This window comes from Carica papaya, chromosome 1 (genome assembly GCF_054855325.1).
Source record: "Carica papaya isolate Zhongbai chromosome 1, ASM5485532v1, whole genome shotgun sequence".
NCBI lineage: Eukaryota > Viridiplantae > Streptophyta > Magnoliopsida > Brassicales > Caricaceae > Carica > Carica papaya.
The window spans coordinates 112,639-133,433 of NC_142309.1; the positions used below are offsets into that span (position 1 = coordinate 112,639).

General features: G+C 35.1%; 2 protein-coding genes and 1 long non-coding RNA gene across 7 annotated transcripts; 2 read left to right on the plus strand and 1 right to left on the minus strand.

The window, feature by feature from the left end:
• Positions 1-15: 15 nt before the first annotated feature.
• On the minus strand, positions 16-14,265 carry LOC110807239 (uncharacterized). The gene is made up of 3 exons (XR_002538430.2): positions 13,990-14,265; positions 13,714-13,822; positions 16-449 (listed from the first exon to the last, which is right to left on the minus strand). It is a non-coding gene; the product is annotated as an uncharacterized LOC110807239 (long non-coding RNA).
• ICME-LIKE2 (alpha/beta-Hydrolases superfamily protein) lies at positions 204-16,104 on the plus strand. Of its 2 annotated transcripts, none has more exons than XM_022032313.2 (12): positions 204-418; positions 1,143-1,219; positions 1,358-1,427; positions 1,703-1,783; positions 9,392-9,466; positions 10,915-11,016; positions 11,103-11,240; positions 12,653-12,718; positions 12,805-12,948; positions 13,383-13,473; positions 14,265-15,017; positions 15,839-16,104. In XM_022032313.2, exons 1-11 carry the CDS (start codon positions 204-206, stop codon positions 14,424-14,426), a joined length of 1,221 nt encoding a protein of 406 aa, XP_021888005.1. In that variant the 3' UTR covers positions 14,427-15,017; positions 15,839-16,104. The 2 variants fall into 2 exon arrangements, with proteins under 2 accessions (XP_021888005.1, XP_088064690.1); XM_088208564.1 differs by lacking the exon at positions 204-418 and adding an exon at positions 981-1,056 and having other exon boundaries at positions 1,148-1,219.
• Positions 16,105-16,240: 136 nt separating this feature from the next.
• Positions 16,241-20,602, plus strand: GEX3 (gamete-expressed 3). 4 transcript variants are annotated; one of them, XM_022032306.2, is made up of 10 exons: positions 16,241-16,398; positions 16,841-17,019; positions 17,513-17,842; positions 18,164-18,410; positions 18,598-18,882; positions 18,984-19,070; positions 19,269-19,301; positions 19,403-19,462; positions 19,539-19,681; positions 19,781-20,602. In XM_022032306.2, the coding sequence occupies exons 1-10, from the start codon at positions 16,311-16,313 to the stop codon at positions 20,399-20,401; spliced, it is 2,073 nt and encodes a 690-aa protein (XP_021887998.1). In that variant the 5' UTR covers positions 16,241-16,310; the 3' UTR covers positions 20,402-20,602. The 4 variants fall into 4 exon arrangements, with proteins under 4 accessions (XP_021887998.1, XP_021888002.1, XP_021888000.1 ...); XM_022032310.2 differs by having other exon boundaries at positions 19,593-19,681; XM_022032308.2 differs by lacking the exon at positions 19,269-19,301.
• Positions 20,603-20,795: the final 193 nt, after the last annotated feature.

The window sequence follows — 20,795 nt, forward strand, 5'->3', positions numbered from 1 at the left end:
AATACAAGACGCTCACGCCAAGTAATTCTTGCGACTGAAGATTAAGATTTCCAGAATCACAAACACAGCCAGGGAATAAATTATACACGAAAAGAAAACCTTTTATCTTACTCTCCGATCCAATCTAATCTTCTTCTATCATCCTCGCTTTTTCCGTTCGATTTTGGTCATCTGAAATTGAATCGGCTGCAATACCTATCCGAATGAATACCAAACCGTTAATTTACCGGTTTTTCGGTTACCCCACTGCGGATAATACCGAACTGAAGCGCCGCCGATTGGGCGGGAAGACTGACCCGCCGGCAGCTAAGCCGACTCCTCTGACCCGCCAGCAGTCTTTCAGCCGAGATATAGGTCACGCCGCCGCCGAGACCTTTCTGCTTACTCGCCTTACCTTCAAGCTCCTCCGGTACCTCGGGTACCATTTCTTCAACTTCTAAGCTGTAGTCCTGCATTTTTCATGTATTTATTCATGCATGTCACTATTTTTTGATGTATTTATGGATGCATGTAACTGTATGTCTTCTATAAAGTAATGCATGTATTAATTGGATAAATTAGCGACATTCTTTTTTGGGCATGCGAAAGTGATAATTGGATTTGGGTTTATTTCTTTGTTATTTTTTATTTGTTTATTTTTCTTTAGCTTGAATCAGGCCTTTATTTTAATTTGTCAATGATGATAGTAAAAATAATGAGAACATCGTTCAAAATTTCTAACTTTTAGGTGTAATAATGCCTGGATGGTGAAAATGATGACAGCCCAGAGGGTTTCATTGTGGTTACTTTTTGTTTTTTTTTTTCTTTTGATATTCTCGTTTCCTGTTGATCATCGATTATTGGTGTGTGAGGAGAAATGATTTTTACTGGTAAGCTGAAGCCTATTCAGTGTAAATGTTTTCCAACTGTTGCTTTCGGGTCTTGATTTAACTTTTATTGGTTAGAATTGTTATTAGTCTTGCTAGTACTTTTCTTGGTTAAAATTGGTATCAAGAATGTGTTGTGCGATTCAAATCTTTGTTTTTTCCCCTCCGTTGGACCTCAAGTTAAACTTTTGTAAGTACATGTAGAGCATTCATCCAGAACGTTGTCATTGCAATTTCTGAAGACCCACTGTTTTTAACCTTTTATTTTGCATTCAGGGTAGGTTACAGATGGATGACAAGATTACTTGCTCTTGCTTGTTATGCTATGCTACTCATGCCTGGTTTTCTTCAAGGTACGCATGATAGTTTCTGTTGACAGATGCTGGATAATAGAAGTTATATACAATAAACATCTAAATAAAGCATATAATTGGAGGTCTTACGTGCGTGTTCAGACAATGTAACACTTGTTGTTTGTGGATCTTCTGTAGTTGCATACTCTTACTTTTTCTCTAGCCAAGTTCGAAGAAGTATCATTTATGGAGATCAGCCAAGGAATAGGTATTTGATGTGTATTTTCTCAGAATCTATTTTGTATACGGACAGTACCTCCTTGATACTATTGTCCATAATAATATTTCTCTTTTCTTTAAAAAAAAAAAAGATGTGTATCTTCTCAAAAAAAAAAAAAGGAAAAAGGAAAGATATGTGAACGTGTGATAAGAATAGCAGATGCATTCAACAAACCATCTTCCACTCATAATATTACAAAAAGTTGCACACATCATGTGTATTGGACTGAATATTCTCTTTGATGGTTGGATGATGACTTACAGGTTGGATTTATATTTACCAACCAGCAGCAGTGGCCCAAAACCAGTTGTGGTTTTTGTTACTGGTGGAGCCTGGATTATTGGGTGAGTAATTTTTATTCATTGCTAATGTTGGGGCCGGGGTGGGCAGCCTACAAAATGTTAGGCTACATGTTGAATCTTAAGTTTATCAACAAGTTTCGGCATCCAATTGAATTAATTATATTAGAGCATGGCTAAGTAGAGGCATTATTATGCTTGTTGGGTTTTAGCAAAACAGTTCACTGTGATAGTGAAAGGCATAATCGTGGCATTATTTCCTAGAAAGCTAATTGTTATGATGGTTAGCACTGTCAATTCTAGTTTAAGATTGGCATCTTGTTTTGTTTTCTTGAAGTTCAAAATGCTCTTAATGGTGTTTGATGCAGAATGGCCATGTAGAATGTAACATAGATGGGTTAATTGCTTAGCTGTCAATACCTAGAAACTTTCTAGGAGAAGCTAGAGAGGAATCACTAAAAATTTAATGCATAAGTTCTGTATGGATTAGATTGTTATTCTAAAAAAATTATTAACCTAGTTGTAATTTGTTGGAAAGTGTATACAAGAAGTGCATAACAATTATATTCAAAACTGTACTTGTACCCAAAAGTGTTTCAGCATGGATGATAAAAAGAAAGCAGCAATCAGACTATAAGAAGAACAAGTGTATGCAAGAACTTATTTTTGTTTTCTTAGGAAATGTTTGCAGTGGTGGTAAAATGACTGGAGGATTAGATTGTTATTTTTAAAAAATGACCGACCTAGTTTATCTAAAAAAAAAAATGACAGACCTAGTTGCGCTTGTATTTAGACATGAAGGACTATTGTGTAATTTGCTCAGATATTATAATTCCGAACTGATTATAATATAGTTTTCTTACGTACTTATAGACTCTTTAAAATGAGGAACAAATTAATTCTAATGCAAAAAAATTAAAAAGTAAAAACCTACTCCAAAATGCACCTAATACTATAAGGAAAAGAAAGAGAATATACCTGTAATATTAAAAATAGAAACACAAAAAAGAATTGAAAGTGTCTTTGAGTTAGATTCAGTATGAGATGACCCTCTAGGTTTAGTTTCCTCCCACTTGAATTAAACTTGCCTTTGAGTTAGATTCAGGATAAAATGACCCTCTAGGCGAGACATAACTATAGAAGTTTGATTCATAAAAAATTTTAGACATGGCCATGTCACTGGAAAGATAAATGACATAAGCAATCTCGTTAATTTTCTTTAAAACTTGGAATATGCCACTTCTTGGGTTTCAGTTAATTCTACGTTCCAGCATGGAAAATGTTCATTTCGATAAAAAGATCATGACCATATCCCTTTCTTGAAACTCCTTGTACGTTGCTCAGCTGCTGGCTTGTAGACTAATCTCTTCAAGCATTTTATCTTGGGAGGAATTTACCGAATGTGTTCAACCATGTTGTTAACTACTACATTATATCCAAACAAATTAGGCTACTTGTTTGGGTCAAGAACATGCTTTGGAATCTCATGAAAGCAATGCGGAAGGATGACTTGCCAGTGGAACCATGTTGCTTGTGCAAGTCCTATTGTTTTCACTCTACTCCAGTGAGTTTTGGAGTTTTCGTATGTGACTTGCCAGTGGAATTGTGATTGTACTGTTATAAGCAAATTGTGCTTGTGCAAGTCCCATTTTGGAATGAAATGTGCCATCTTTGTAATTGGTCAATAACTAAAACATCCAGACTATCTCTCTGTTGTTCAGCATTAATGCAAAATCTCAGACTAAGATCTTTCCAAATACTTTAAGAAGCAAGTAGAGGCACAAAGAGACCTGTATTTTGAGGTTGCCGCTTTGCTACTTGACAAACTGGAAACTTTTTCACTAGGTTTTGCTGCATCTTTCTTCATTTGAGGGCTGAAAATTCTTTTCTTCTAGCCTAACAATATTCCTTATATCTACCAAGATGCATTCTAATTCCACCATCGTGCATGTCTGTACTCATCTTTTATCACAAAGAGGTTCTTGGCATACTTGAGCATTTATATCTGGATAAAGCATCTTAATATGAAAGTCTTTGTAGTTTCACTTTTGTTGATGTTTTGTTCCAAACTTATCCAAGCTCTTCATCTTCTTCATACTGTTCATTTAAACTCTCAAATCCAACCACCTCACTGATTGTGGTGGTTAACAATACTTCCCTTCATAGTGTAGACAGAGATTGGATAAGTGGTATAGATGGAAATTTGAGGTTACACAATAAATACTATCTTTATCTTCCAATATAAACTTCTCCTGTAGGTATAGGTGAAAGAATTAAAGTTCTTTGTAGTTTCACTTAATATGAAAGTCTTTGTAGTTTCACTTTTGTTGATGTTTTGTTCCAAACTTATCCAAGCTCTTCATCTTCTTCATACTGTTCATTTAAACTCTCAAATCCAACCACCTCACTGATTGTGGTGGTTAACAATACTTCCCTTCATAGTGTAGACAGAGATTGGATAAGTGGTATAGATGGAAATTTGAGGTTACACAATAAATACTATCTTTATCTTCCAATATAAACTTCTCCTGTAGGTATAGGTGAAAGAATTAAAGTTCTTTGTCAACAAATGTAATATATGCATACGCATAGAATTTTGTATAGGTGGATGATAGTGCTTGTATCCCTTTTGAGAAGAGAAGTACCTTAAAAACACGCAATTAGGACTATCAGATCAAGTTTCCTTCTTTGATATGAATAAATATGAACAAAGACAATACACCCAAATATTCTAGGGACCAAATGGTTTGTGATATTGACTTCTAGAAAGAATTTTGAGGGTGCTTCCATCAGGCTTTTAAAATCCAAAACATTTGAGGGTAATCGGTTAATAATATAAGTGACACTAAGATTGCGTTCCACTAATGTTGTTTTGGAATTTTGTCATGGAATAAGAAGGCTCGGGTGGTAGCAAGTAGGTAGCTATTCTTTTATTCCGCCACTTCTTTTTGTTATGGAGTATGGACATATGAAGATTTATGAATAATCCCTTCTTGGTGAAAGGATGAGAGTGTAATATGAAAAAAAATTTGGTATTGTCAATGCAAAATCTTTTGATATGGGTTCTAAACTGGATTTTAATCATATTGCAAAATTGAGGTGTTATATGACTCCCATCAAATGTTATAAATAAGAAAAGTCATGTAACTCTTATACAATCATTAATAAAAGACAAATCATTGAGTTTTAAAAATATTAGAAATGTGGGATGATCTCTAAATATTACTATATATTAACAAAAATAGATTCATACTTCTTTTAATGCTATTGAGCAATGTTGTACACTTATGTTTAACCAATTCATGTACTTCACAGTGCAAATTTCTATTGAAAGAGTCTCTAAGTAAAAAGGAAAAACAAGAACTTCCAAAATTGAAAATGATGGGTGTTCGAGTTGTTTGTGATAGAATTAAAGTTTGTTTGTGGAATCTGTAGTAGTGGTGGATAGAAATAACTCGGATGCATCTAAGTAGTACAGTATTTATATAAAGTTTAGTCCATGTAGCATATTTTTAAAAGCCAGACTAGGGTTGATCTTGATGTTACCCTTTCCTGCAATGGTGTCTAAGGAGCCATCAACAGTGACAAATTTCGTACTATTTGGACATGGAACATACGTGTGAAAGTATTGTGATGAGTTGACTATATGGTTAGTCACCCCTGAATCTATAATTCATGATTGTTCAAATAGTCTATATAAAGCATTTAAACTATGTGAAATAGAAAACGCGTCTGACTATGCCAACAAATCTGCAGCTGTGGGTTTTTCCAGGTTCTCAAGCCTGCATCTTAAGCGTTCAGTTTTGGGTTTGAATTTACTGAAATAAGTGGCTTTCTCCTCCTCTTGTTGGTTAACTACATGAGCTTTTCTGTGATGCTTATGTGGGATATTTTTGTACTCTCAATCTTTGCTTGAGGTAGTGAGCTTCCTGTGGAGTTTCTAGCCTCCTTGGTATGTCTTGATTTATTGCAGTAGGTACACCATATATTATCCCTGCTCTCTCCTCCTGTTGTGCTGTATCAGTCTGACTCAATTCCTTCGCCGGTTGGTGATGTTTGAAACTCTTGGATATCATACCAAGCTTTAATTGGAGTGAGGTTCCAGCACCCCTTCTGTTTTCTTCTGCAAGTACAGTAGCAATAACTTCACTTAGTGAAGACATGTCTTCTTTCTCGGAGATTTGAACCGTCACCTGATAAAATTCCATAGAGAGGTCTCGCTATAAATAGATAGGCTTTATTCTTTTCCACAAATTTATTCAGGGCTGTTGCATTTTTGCTGCAATCTACAGTAAGATAGCGGTACTGATTTAGTTCCTGCCACCAGTTTTTCAATATGCTAGCATATTTTGTCCCTGATCTGCTTATCTGTTTAGCAAAATAAGTTTCTGTCATCAAATTGTATATTTGAGCTGCATCTTTCACTTTCGAATAGGTTTCTTTGACTGCTTCCCCAATTTCCCTGCTATTAGGCAGGAATATACACGTATCGTTGATCTCTGGTAAAATTGGATCCAAGAGCCTAGCCATTGTTATCGAGTCTTGTTCATCCAAGACATCAAATTGTGGTATCCCAATTTTGGTCCAGTGCTCAGAATATGACTTAGTTTCCCTTTTTCTTTGAGAATGATATAAATTAGTTGTGACTAATTCAGATAATTTTTTTTCATTCAGATGATAGGCAATCTGAATTGGTTGGAATTCTCCAGTTGATTGTTGCAATATTTCCACTTTAGGGTTAGCACCAGTGACCTATGATATAGCTTCCAACATGGTGTAGAAAATTCAAGCAATGAAGGTTGGTTCGGTAGCTGCAGCAGGACAGCAGGGGACAGGTGTGCAGGTTGCTGGAGCAGAGGGTGGTGCACAGAAGTGGGAGCATGCTGGGTGGCTGCACACAGCTGGTCGCCCTGCTGGTGCTTGCATGCTGCTGTCACTCTGCTGGTGCTTGCGTGTGGCTGGTCGTATTGTTGGAAGGTTGGTCACACTGCTGGCATATGGTTGCACAGAGCAACAGTTGGTCTTGGCAGTAGACTGGTGGTGCTGTGGTTGCTATGGCGGCTAGCTGGTGGTGCACGATAATGGGCCTTGCACCTGGCTATTTTTCAGCTGTGAAGGCCAGTGTGATGGTGGCTATTGCAGTGACTGGGTAAGAAGGCTAGCCTCCTAGGGTTTTTCTTATTTCGGCAATGAAGGCTGCTTGAGGCTTCTAAAGGAGTTAAGAGTTTTTTAACCTACAACTCTAATATTATGTTAAGAATAAAATGTTATGTATTTTGCTGAACATCATGATCCTATATACACAAGTTCTTGAGAATAAGAAAGAAAACCAATAATTAATTGCATTGAGGTATATGTTACCACTGTACACCTTTAAAATAATCTAGCCCTAGTTAATTATTTATGATATACATTCACCAACACAATATTGACTAAGATGGTTGCTCAAGTGATTAGTTTTGATAGGATAGAGATGAATATCCTACTTGTCCTAATTTTGGGATTATCTATCATGAGGTCAAGGATGGTCATGGTAGAGATTGGGTATTTTTTGTCGAACATGAGGGATACTTGTTTAGAGTCACTAGGTTATGCATTTCATGTATGTTGAAATTTCCTTGTGAGATTCATCTAGATGGTCTTTCATGTCATCTTGGTAGGGATAAGACTTTTGCTTTACTTTATGTTTTATTGGCCATCCATTAAGAGGCCTGTCGCTAAACTTGTTTCCTAGTGTCTAAAACGTCAGTTAACAAGGATAGGAAACACAAAACTGGTTTTGTTACTCTTACCTGATCCACATGACTGGGGAATGACCTGAGTGTGGACTTTGTGTTTGGGTGATCTGAGAAACTTAGATATCATGGTTCTATTTGTACCAGATGGAAACTTGGGAAAGGAAATAGAATAAGATTTTGTTACTCGTACCTGATCCACATGACTGGGGAATGACCTGAGTGTGGACTTTGTGTTAGGGTGATCTAAGAAACTTAGATATCATGGTTCTATTTGTACCAGAAGGAAACTTTGGAAAGGAAATAGAATAAGATTTTGGCACGATGATTGGACGGGTGATGGTTCTTTTAGTAGTTGTTTTCCAAGAATTTATGGCCTATCACAGTCAAGAAATATGCTGGTTGAGAATGCTTACCAGGTGAAAAATAACTCTATTGAGTGGCCTATCAATGTGAAAAGAAATTTGAATGATTGGGAGATTCTAGAATACGAAGGCATTTTGAAGATTCTAGCTTCCCAACACATCAGCAGCCAGCCTGATCAAATTTGGTGGTGTCTGGTAAAGCATGGAAATTTCTCTGTCCGCTCTTATTACCAGCTTCTGTTTAATGTGGTACTGAGGGGTTCATCAATTTCCCCTGGAATCAAATATGGAAAGCAAAGGTTCCTCCACGTGTTGCTTTCTTCGCTTGGGAAGCTTGATGGGGAAAAATTCTCACTCTGGATAAATTAAGGATGAGGGGTCTGGTAATAGTGAATGGATGTCATCTATGCCTTCAGGCTGAGGAATCAGGCAACCATCTGCTTTTATGGTGTCCTACAGCGTATTATCTTTGGACTGTGGTCTATGGACTGTTGGAAATCAATTGGGTTATGGCAGGTGTGTTGCGGGATGAAGTTTGGGTTTGGGAAGGTTTATGTATAAAACAAAGAATTGCTAACTTAATTCCACATATCGTTTTTGGGTTCTGTGAAAATAAAGAAATGATAGAGTTTTTGAGGGTAAACAATGTGGATTAACTAGATTAAGGGATAAGTGGATCTATTGTTTTGAGATTATTTTGATTAGTCATAACATTATTAGTGAAGAAGATTTTTGGAATGTCATTAACACTTTAATACTTTTGTACAGTTTTTGTGTAAGAGCGGTACCCATTTTGGTATGTTATTAATATACATCTCATACTTTTTATTTAAAAAAAAAATCATGGTTCTATTTTTTATAGTTGTGTGTAGGTTTTCTAAGATGGCTCGTTATGGAAAGCTAGTATCTTTAAGTAAAAAAGGAAAGGAAGACATAAAATTACTGCTAATATTATAAGGGAAAGAAAAACAGGATATCTGTAGCACTAGAAGTAGGAAACTAAGCAGAACTAATAAAGGAAAATCTATGCGTACATCACTCGTAAATGAAGAAAAGTCCATATGCCTGCTGTCCAAGTTTCGGTTTCTATATCATTAAGGAAACTTTATTTTTTTAAAAAAAGATCATTAAGGAAAACTGGATATTAATGTTCTTCAATTTTTTTCATCTGTGGTTTTTCTGAAAACAACTAAAAAATTACACATCAGAAGGGGTTCTTCAAATCCAAAGGACCAAAACATGGCTCTGTGGGATTCATGAAAGTATCTCGTGAAGCTTTATGCTGGATTTTCTCCAAATATTTTAACAATTGGACACATGGAGAGTTATATTTTGGGCTTAGATTTCCCCCCAATGTAGATCTTGTTGAATTTCGGGTCTTTCCATGGACTATTTTTCATAGTGGCTAACAGTGTGGACCCAACCATCCTTTGAAAATTCTCTTATCCAAAGGTCTTGTTTAACGGATTTAGGTAATATCTTCCATTTTCTTCGGTAAAATCAAGTTATCTATTATTTTGCATCAACTTTCTACTATCTTCTGCTGATTTTAGGTACAAAGCATGGGGTTCCTTCTTGGGTCTGCAGCTGGCAGAGAAGGAGATCATTGTAGCATGTCTTGATTACAGGTAAGCTGCTCTTAGTGAAGTCAAGATCATATTGCATTATTTAGTTTCAAATTAGCTTTCCCAATGCACATGAATCCTAGGTACTAATTGCCTGACATGTTCTCCACATGGTGTCCATTTAATCGACTGAAGACAAATTGTTTAAAGATCAATGGGATGTCGGAGACACCTTGTGTATATTTAATTTCTGAACAAATATAGTTTCTCCTTTTGTGATTTTGCTTAATTCAAATTCAAATATTGTGTGTTTATGTGCTTTTTTTAAAATTTTTTTTTAACAATTCGGGCTCTTTTGAGGCAGTTTTTAACTTAATATTTTCTGTTTCAAAAGCATTTTTGCTACCAAATGGGTAAAATGAAAAGTACTTTTGGCAAAAGTTAAAGTCAAAATATATTTTGATAAATATAAGCACGAAAGTCGTACTTTTTAACTTTTAGAAAATGTTAATTTTTAATAAAAATTTGCACTTGAAATCTTAAAAGTCATTTTCATCAAACACACATCTTCTGCTTTTTTAAAGTGACAAATACTTTGTATAGTTATTTTTACCAAACATCAAACAACTTTTGAGTAAGAGCAGTTTTAGTAAATACTTATTTTAAAATTCAATTTTTAAAAATACAACATAAGTTATAATAGTCCCAAACGCTCATCAGTAGCTGAGGTTTGGCTGTTCATCATTTTATAAGATTACTAGTTTTCTTTAACTCTTATCTTGTATATTTTTTATTAATTTTTTTCTTAATTTTGACATGTTTCGTCTGGATACTTGAAGATGTTTTCTTAAAAATTATAGAATATAACATGATTACCTACAAAACCACAGTATTTAATTTAACACAAATAGTAGGACTTGAATTTGATTGACCAAATGACAAAGGGATGAGAGTGTAATTTAACCTTAATTTTTCACAAGTAATCATAAATATATAGCAGTGGGAATTTATAATTCAGTCAAAATATCAATGACATCCAATATTCTTTAAAAGGAAGAGAATGACCTTAAAATAGAAAATATGGGGTATAACCATAAACCTATAACTCTACCAAAAGAAGAAGCAACATCATGAAAAACCCTTCTATTATTTTCTGTCCAAATACTCATGAAGCCCAGGGGATAGAGGAAATCAGCTTTTTTTTTTATTCTTTTATCACCACGCTATCCTGTCAAAACCTAAAGCTCATCACAACTGAGCCGGCGATCACCCATCTCAACTTAACTGTCACCTAGGCGACAGGAGAAGGGGCAGCATATAGCAGTCATAAAATTTTAAACTTAATTTTGAAATAAATTTTGTTAATTGAAAATGTTTCCTTTGTTTGCACGTTTCTCTCAACATGCTGTAGATTTCAAAGGTTTTTAGTATACTTTTTATATTTCTATTTGTGTTTCTGTCAGCCATCACTACAAATTATTTTTTCTTTGGTATTTAATATTTCAATGCAGAAATTTTCCTCAGGGAACCATAAGTGATATGGTGAAAGATATTACCGAGGGAATCTCATTTGTCTGCAATAACATTGCTGGATATGGGGGTGACCCTAATAGGTGAGAGGCTAGTTTCTTTCTTCACACATTTACAATTTTTTTTTCCTTAACTGTATTGCTGACCTCTTACTCACTTTCTTAATTAGGATTTATTTAATGGGGCAATCAGCTGGTGCACATATTTCTGCTTGTGTTCTCTTGGAGCAAGCAGTCAAAGAAGCTGGGGGAGAAAAGGTCTCATGGAGTGTTTCCCAAATAAAAGCTTATTTTGGTTTATCTGGAGGGTAAACTTTAATTTTTGGCTTTATTTAAATGTTTATAGGATTTGAAATCTTTTTTTACCATTTACTACCAGTAAAATTTTGTATATTTTTGCTGGAGATTTGTATTTGAGATGCTTGTTTCTCTCGTAGTTTGCTTCTTATTACTTCATTTGCCAATTACTTGGTGGTGATTAGTACCTGTCTAAACCAGTAGAACTCTAAATTTTCTTTCCATGTCAAATAAGTGCTTTTTTTTCTAATCTTGTGCATCGGAAAGAAGAAACCCCTACTTTTTGGCATATGGAGAGTCGTCACTGGTTTACGTGTTCAAATAGCCTTGAGTGTTAATGATCCATCTGAAGGGCACATTGTGATGCTCCTTCTCCACCGTAGAATTTCCATTTTTGTCTCATCAGCTTAAGAATGTTATCTTTTCTTTCATGGTATTAATATCATACAAGACCATGGCAGAAGTATTGCCTTTATTCTTGCTACAATATGGTGTTTGATGTGGGGTTACTTGTTCAAATAGCCTTGAGTATTAATGATCCATCTGCAGGGCACATTGTGATGGTAGCTCTCCTTCTCCACCATAGGATGTCCATTTCTTATCTCATTAGTCTAAGAATGTTGTCTTTTCTTTCATGGTATTAATATCATACAAGACCATGGCAGAAGTATGGCCTTTACTCTTACTACAATGTGGTGTTTGATGTGGCTGAGGACCTACGTGGCCTAAGATCTAGTAAACATTGTGAAGAAGTACCATTTCTATTTTCTCTTATTTTTATGTTTGTACTTCATCCTTGTGTTCTGATGATGGAAAGGGAAAACCATGAAACAAATTCAGTTATTGCAATTTGTAACTATTTGGTTTTATGAAGTCTATCTGGTGTCAATGACTTTTTCCTTCTACATTCTCTAGCGGTGTTTATGATACACAAACACATAACAACTTCAGTGCATCAATTAATTTTGGGTTCACAAATGCAATCATGGAAGCAGGCAGTGATTTCACTTGCTGTGATGCTTCAATGATGGCAAAAAAACTTACGGAGTCGAAGGCTTGAAATTCCTATGCCAGAGCAATTTGTCATACTTGAACATGGGCAAGAATCAGCTCCTCAGTTGCAAGGCACTTTTCCAGCCTTTTTCTTTCCCGAATTTTTGGATGTAAAAGCTTTTTTTGATCTTGTTAAAATCTAAACCAAAAACTGTTTTTGATGTTTTTAGGTGTTGAGAAGGTTGTAGCAACTGATGAATATTTTTATTCTGGCCTAGTAAGATTGATCTGTTTTTTCTTTTGGTGGAAAGTATTTTGACTGATCTGTTGATAAATGGTATACCGGTTGCTTGTATATCTTCATTGATCTGTTGGTAGAAAGTTGCAAAAATGAATGTGCTTGCTTCACTGATCTATAATCAATATACAGGTACAATTTATTTAGTTTAGTTGATCACTTCCATAATCGAGGCCTTTATCGTGCAATCTTTTTGAGGTATTCAACTTATGGCCTTTTGACTTCATAATCACCCATGCAAATTCCCCACCTAATATATATGTTTTTTTTGGGGGAAATCGAAGCATAATGGAGGGCATAGAGTCTTTTCAACGATTTTCTCCTGAAATTAGATTAAAGGAACCAAGTGTTATGGGCGCTGCTTCCCTCCTGCCTCCTATTACACTTTTTCACGGAACCGCAGATTACTCCATACCAGCAGATGCCAGGTAAAAACATCTTCAACTAAATGCTAATAACATCAAAACTCGTGTTAATCCTATTTCTTACTGGATCCATGTCAATCATCTATTCAAACTGGGTATCTTGTGGCTGTTAGCAGCTTTGAACTTTCGTGATAAGTTTATATCTGGAGTCTTAAAAGAAATTACATGTTAAAGGCTTGATATTTGAATGGTTTATTGACATGTGACTTCTATGGAGGGAGTGCCTAGAGTTCTTTTTAATATACTAGATTATAAAACTATGCTGTGTATTTTTCTACTTAATATACTAGATTATAAAACTGTTTAATTTGTGTGAATGGGATGGGATTCTAAGATATTCCCTCATCCTTGCTCGTGGTATCCGAGAACATAATTTGAATTTGCTAAAAACATGTGATTTTGAAGAATTGTTCTTGACATTGACATACTATGTGCAGTAAAACCTTTGCAGATGCTCTGGAAGGAGTAGGAGTTCGGGCCAAACTAATTTTGTACGAGGGAAAAACTCATACAGATTTGTTTATTCAAGTAAGTAGTGATTCCCATAAGTTCCTTCGCAGTTATACTGGCATTTTTATGTCATAACTATATGTTTAAAGTTTAAACCCTTTTTTAAAATCTTACCTACAGATTTTTGAAATTCCACTTCACATACTTAGATATGCGAGTTAATGTCATCAATCACCATTAGTTAGAACTGACTTTGGGACTCGGGAGGGGACCTGGATATAAACTTAGTTAAAAATCTGAAGCTCAGGCTAATTTTACCTGAATATAGATGTATTGTTGATGAAGAAGACTATTGGTTTGGATGGACTTGAAATGATTCCCTGAAGTTTGATATAAGGTCGAACTCTTTGATGAACTAAAAATTACCCTGCAAAAGAGTTTAGTGGATCACATCTGCGCATAGTTCAACTAAGGCTCCAAACTGCTTTATCATTCTCCATGAATGCCGTAAAACAGGTCAGGAGTCTCTAATATCGTGTCTGCTCACAGCAATGAAAAACACACAATTTTCACAAGGGTAAAATGAAGTAGTACCTTCTTCTTTTAAGGTGGTTTTTTTTTCTATTGCTCCACCCCTTATTCAATGTCCATCCGATGTAATCATCCACACCGACCTTGAATATTGTGTATGGAGAGAACTCATGATGCACATAGGAAAGCGGTAGAGTGAACTTTTAAAGTTTGACAAAGAAAGTGGAATACATGGAAATGTTTGGCGATATATTGCTAGATATTAGAATTTCATTACATGGTGTCAGAAGCCTATTCGGCCACATAATCCAATCCAAGAGTTTGCCAACATGTTGCAGGATCCTTTGAGAGGTGGTAAGGATGAATTATTTGATAATCTAGTTGCTGTGATACATGCCGGAGATAAGGAAGCTCTCGAGAAGGATGGTAGGTCTCCGCCGAGAAGGCAACTTGTTCCTGGGCTTTTATTATGGTTGGCTCGTCAGATCAGCCCTTTCTAGCCTCCATTTCTTAAAATCGGTGGCATCAGTGTATGGCATTATGTATCATAGTCTTGTATCCCTGTCAAAGTGTTGATCCTTGTGTTTCTGTGTGTTTCTTTTTCTTTTTACCATGTATGACAGTGAATTTCTAAATGACTTGGCAAATATCAATCAATTAAATAGTTGGAAATTTGTTAAAATTTTAAATCTTGGAGACAACCATAGATATTTCTACCAAAAAAAAAAAAGAAAAGTATGTTAGCCAGGCCATAGATGAGTGGTTATGGAAAGATAAAATTTTAGAATTCTGAAGATTTGTACATTTTATGTCACGTCTGGTATTGACTCGGGAGTCAATCAATTATTGTAGTGAAGAAGATAAGATTCAGACATCAAATTTTCTGCAAGTAATCTGCACCACAACTGGGGTAATGCTTTGAATTTTAATTATAAATAGCAGGAGATATGCAAAGGCGTAGTAACTAAAAGTTTGAAAAAACATGAAGAGCTTCTTTATTGCAACCCTAATTCTCTTGCTTTCCCACCTCCTTCTCTTTTCTTCCTCTGGTGTGGCTGCTCGGCAGCTACTTGACCATGGACATGGTGGTGGTGAGATTATTCATTTTTTCTTCTTATACTATTACAAACACACACACACACATATATATATATATATCAAAATATTTTATATTTTAATGTATATAGTTTTTATTTTTCTAGTATCATGAGAACATGTCATATAAATTTAAAAATTATTTAAAAAAATTATATGGTGCTTATACATTTGGGGATAAAGAATTAAGAACATATAAAATATATATATATATATATATCCAATTAGTTATTATCAAACATGCTGCGGTTAAATTTAAATATGTATTTTTATATGAATAAATTTGAACATAAGAATTGCATAATTAAAAAATTATTAATAATAACAATTATCTCAGTCCTTATTAAACATCTTGCAATTTGCCACGTAAATTAAAAAAAATACTAATTAATTGCTATAATTTATTTTAATCATTAATGACTAAATATTGTTATATTCAATACTTGTATTAATTATACAACGATCTGTCTATATACACATACATACATACATAAATATATATATATATATATATATATAAGGTTCCACTTCACATGAATCTTCATATGTTTTTTAATTACCCAAATTATATATACCAAGATGTTTATATTTTGTTTAATGCTAGCTTTGTCAGAAAGAAATGAACATTTTGTAGAATATATATATATATGTATGTATTTAATTGAATATATATATATATATAATTTTGATTATTGAAAAAATGTTTTCTTCAATATCGGGTGTTAATTTAAATTTAAAAATAATATATACATATATATATATATATATATGTATTTACTTCAAACATAAGATAAGACTAATGTTTGTTAATATGTAGGTATTCCCGTGGGCAACCGTGGTCCGGTTTTTAACTGTGGTCGGAAGACACCGTACTCAAAATGCATCCCTCAAGTCAAACGGCCGCCGCCCCGCCGTGTTTGCCGCTATCCCTACAGATGTCATCCTCCTGTTCCCCCCTAACTAATTAGTTCCACTAAACTTGTATTAATTATAAGTAATCTCTCTCCATTTCTTGTATTAGTTATATAATTCTATCTGAGAGTGTAAGCTGTATTAATTATGAAATAAATTTGTGTTTAATTACATTTTGTCTCAGTGTAAAATGCAAATTTGACATTTAAATACGTGATTTTGATTTATACATCAACTTCATGAAATATGACTATTGCCCGCCCAAACCAGCGGTTAACAAACCGTTGTTTCTTCTTCTTCTTCTTCTTCTTCTTCTTCTCCCCTCTCTTTTAAACACCGCCACAAGATACATCTAGAAATTCTGTTTCCTCTCTACAATGCGCATAATTCACCCCTTCTTCTTGCTTCCGATCTTGGGATTACTGTCTGGGTCTTCTCACCCGGTAGGATTACAGCAATACTCAGGTCATCCCTTCTCATTTTCGGTTCCTCTCTTCATTTTCCAAGCACTGTTCAGCATGCTACGCTTCAATTTTCATTTTACAAATTTTACAACGTTTTTCAGAAGTCTGCTTTTTTGCTCACCGTTCTGTTTGGTTGGTTGTCGAGAAAATGAGGACAGAAAATTTGATGATAAAACTAATTTTATTATCCGGGAAAAATTGTTTTGTTTTTTCTTCATTTGCTTCCTTCGCTTCCTGTCTTTTAACTATTCCGTGGATTGAAGAATGAAATTCTTAGGGGTCTTTACGATCCATTCTGTGCAGATCTAGAGGGCAAGTAACCTGATAAAATCTTGATTAACATCTTTTGAACTTAGAAATGTCGGTAGCTTGTTTGTTGCAGCGAACACAATCAGTTCCATGGACAGAGATTATGAATTTCTGATGCTGCAATTTCGTTTCAGCTCCTGCAAAAGCAGTTTATAGGCTTTCAAAGCCTCTAATTGGAGATGATGGGAGGGTTTATGTTTGTTCTGAGGAGCATTTGTTTGCATTTGAAGGCAACGGTTCCATTGCTTGGTCTCTCCATTTAGATTATAAATGCAACGTTAGTAAAGCCCCAGTCCACGGCGGTAGGGGAAAGGTAAGCAATATCCTTGACTTGTATTCTATTTCGAATCCTGCCCTGCCGCCAGTAGCCAGAAAATTAACAGTGAAACCTGGTTTTGCTTGAACCACCTAGTTGTTAATGTTATGACATGTAATGGTTTTACAAAGATTAAATACTAGTAAATATGAACTCCATGTAACTCCTGTAGTATGTTATATACTACTTTTAAGGTTTTTTTTCTTTCCCATGTAGTGCTATGTATGTATTTTACTTTTGGTCGACCTATATAAGTTAATTTTGTGAAATTTAGGTGTATTGTAACTCGGGTTTTAGAGAGAGAAACTTAATTAACTGAAAATAAATTACGTAATAGATGGACATTTTCTTGAGAAGAATAGATATGGATATATGACATGGTAGAGGCATATCCTGCAATTCTATTATTGACCTGGTCAATTCAAGGCAACAAACCCTCATGTGCTTGTTTCAACATGGATTATATGTTGCTTTCTAAAATCCTGGGCAGATATATTTGATTGCAGAAGACAGGGTTCTGAAAGTTGATTTAAAAAAGAATGGAACTTCAGGATCTGCAGCAGAAAATTTTTTCAGCCCAGGCCCAGGCCAAGAGGGACCTATTGAAATAATTGGGCTTGCTGTAAGCACATTGAGTTCATCCGTTTTCATAAATATAAAAAACCGAGGGCTCTTCGCATTCTCAACAAATGGCCGACCACTCTGGATTGCTGGACCTGTGCTGAAACAATTTGGTTATCGGATAGGTTGCCGGAAAGCTGTTACAGATTGTTTCTTTGCTTCTGTTCCTGTGATTGATCGATGTGAGGCTAGTATCTATGTATGGTCTGCTTATCCTGAGTTTCCTTCTGCAATAATCTTGAATCAGTGAACTTATCACTCTATTGAATTTGGCAAAATGAAAATGTTAACTTGTTACGTAAGTTGCAAGGGGTTACTGGCAAGGTCACTTCATGTTCAGCATTTTATTGTTGCTTGTCAATTATTTTTTCCAATTACATGCATAATGACTGTAAATACATGAAAGAAACACCTTGTTTCTTTTTCAAATTAGAAGAAGAAACTGTCTACATGTATGTACATATATATGTATATGTATGCCCTTCAGAAGTTAAGCCACCCTTTACATTTGTATCTGCAGATCTCAAATACTGAAGGAGAACTTTATTCTTTGCCTCTTCGGAGTCCTCACTTCAAATGGATTCAGGATTTTAGTACATATGACAAAATTTTCACTATAACCCCTGGAAAAAATGGCTGCCTATATGTTATCATGCCGATTAAGGGCCTTGTGTTTTCTTTAGATGCTTCTTCAGGGAAGATCCTGTGGCAGAGAAATATTGGGCCACTGAGCACTGCAGAATACGCACCTGTTGTCGATTCTAATGGTAAATGTGTTCATAATTTTGAGGATTCAGGAATCTATCATATAAGAAAATTCGTGATCATGATAGTTTTACTTTATTGTTTGGTACTCTTTTATGCTGACCCTTGTTGTTATAACTTTGATTTACTTTTTTTCTCCAGGATTCTGCAGTTTTTCATTAGAAACTCACATTTTAATTGACATCACAGGTTGGATATCCATTGGATCTGTGGATGGACATCTGTATTCTTTTTCACCAGTTGGAGTTCTTAAGAAGTTCCCTGAAGCTGATAATCTGGATTCTGTTATACAAGTAGATCCATATCTTGATTGCTCGGGCTATGCAGTATACATTTCCCAAACCAAGATGGAGGGAAAGATTAGCCAAACTATTGGTGACTATACTTACATCTCGGTGTTGAGACCCAAAAGTGTACTCTTCACCTTGTTGGTTCCAGCAACTGGGTCCATTTATTGGTCAGAAAGCTATCCTGGTAAAGTAAACTTCTTTTGGCTAAAAAAAAAATTTTGATTCCTAACCATGTCTTGTTATGCATTTCCTAAAATGCTTTTTGGAATCTGCTGCATTTATCAGATCAATTCTCATCCTTCTTATCAGAAAGGGACCTGCAGCATTTTATGTTGGATGAGCGAATCGTTCTTGCCTTAATCACTGCTTCAAGTGAGATTTGTCTCGACTACTCATTTTTATTTAAGAATTTTGTAGGTTAGTGTTAAAAGTTGATTCAGCTTGAAGAAAAAATAGTGGCATTTGAACATGGTGTGGTCTATTTCAATTAAAAGAAGAAGCATATTTTGATTTTCTAATTAGACACCATATCTTGGAATGCTCACACATTGGTTTTTGCTGATGATACAGAGATTGGCAATCCACTGCAGTGTCGATCCTTGAGTAACTGTCTTTTTAACCATAAGTTATTCTTACATTATGAGAATGAAATGAAGTTTTTTTATTGAATTTTTTTCTTGATGACATCGTTGAATTGTTACCAGGTCAGAAACTTGCATCTAGCTGCTACCAGGCAAGGCCCAAGCCACTCGGTATTTATACAGGTAAGCAAGTCCCAGCCACTTGAATTTAGAATGGTGCTAAATTCTTTACATGGACATTCATTCTTAATATCTCCAGGTAACAGAAGAGTCATTCTGTTGTTCTTGCTATTTGAGTCTGTTTTATTGGTAGTTTTGGCTGTACTTGTTCGATTCTGCTGTATATTTTGGAGAAAAAAGAAGCTCCAAGGTCAAGACCTGGGAATCTTTTTTGAGAAGCGAGTAAACTTCTAGTTCCCCTTTGCTTATTATCATTGTAACTACTTAATCCAACCAAGAAAAAAATAAACAGATGTTAACCACTTTAGCTTTCCCTTCCAGCGTTCTCTCCAACTCAAGAAGAAAGCATTTGATAGGACAATCACAGAACTTCAGCAAAAAGCTGCAGAGGAAGCTGCAGCCAGCGAAGTGATCGAAGCACTAGGCAATCTGGTACGCGAAAGGGAAGGTGTACAGAGAAAACTCTCATCAAAGTATAGTTTGGGCGGGGATAGAGCTGGTTCACAGTCAAAATCTCTGCTTCCACCATTGTATGGTAGCAAAACAAGGAGTTATTCTTTCCAGGCTGCAAAGAAAGAGAGTACCGTCACAATCTTTCACACCCTAAGCAATACGTCGTCGAAAGAAAGCAGCAGCGAGAGCGATACTAGCTGGAGTTCTGATCAAGAAAACAACATATTAACATCTAAAGGAAAGGCAAAAGCAGCTATGGAAACGGAGAATAGTTCAAGTGGTGATGAATTGCTAAAAAAGGATTACGAGAGAAGTCCATCACAGCCAGCATCCAGTTCGACGCAGTATGGTACGGAATCATTATATCTGGAGCAAAAATCAGGAGGGAAGAAGTTGGATGATGATGACAGGGAGGTGGTAGAGTTCATGCCAAGAAACAGAAGAAGCCAATGGTTAAAAAGGAGGAGGACGATGTCTTCAACTAACTAGGAGGGAGCTGCAACGACAAGATATATTTGCAGTTTTCAAGTTTGCTTTGTCTGTTGCATCTTCGTCGTGTTTTACAGCTCTGCACATACCAGGAACATTTCCTGTATGTACCGTTCCTCTTTTGGTGTATGGATACATACGTACTCGTTGGTGATCCTTATTACTAAAATTAAGATTAATAAATAAAAAATATTCGTGTGACTTAATTTTTTATAAATAATAAATCAATAAATTATTTTTTATAGAAAAAAAAATTAAAAAATTAGAAAATTAAATATAGATTACCAAATGCAAATCTAAAAGCTACCAACAAATATAATTTCAATAAATTTTATCATTAGATAACAGTTCTTACAATCTATAGAAAAAAAATAAATAAATAAGTTTAATTTAT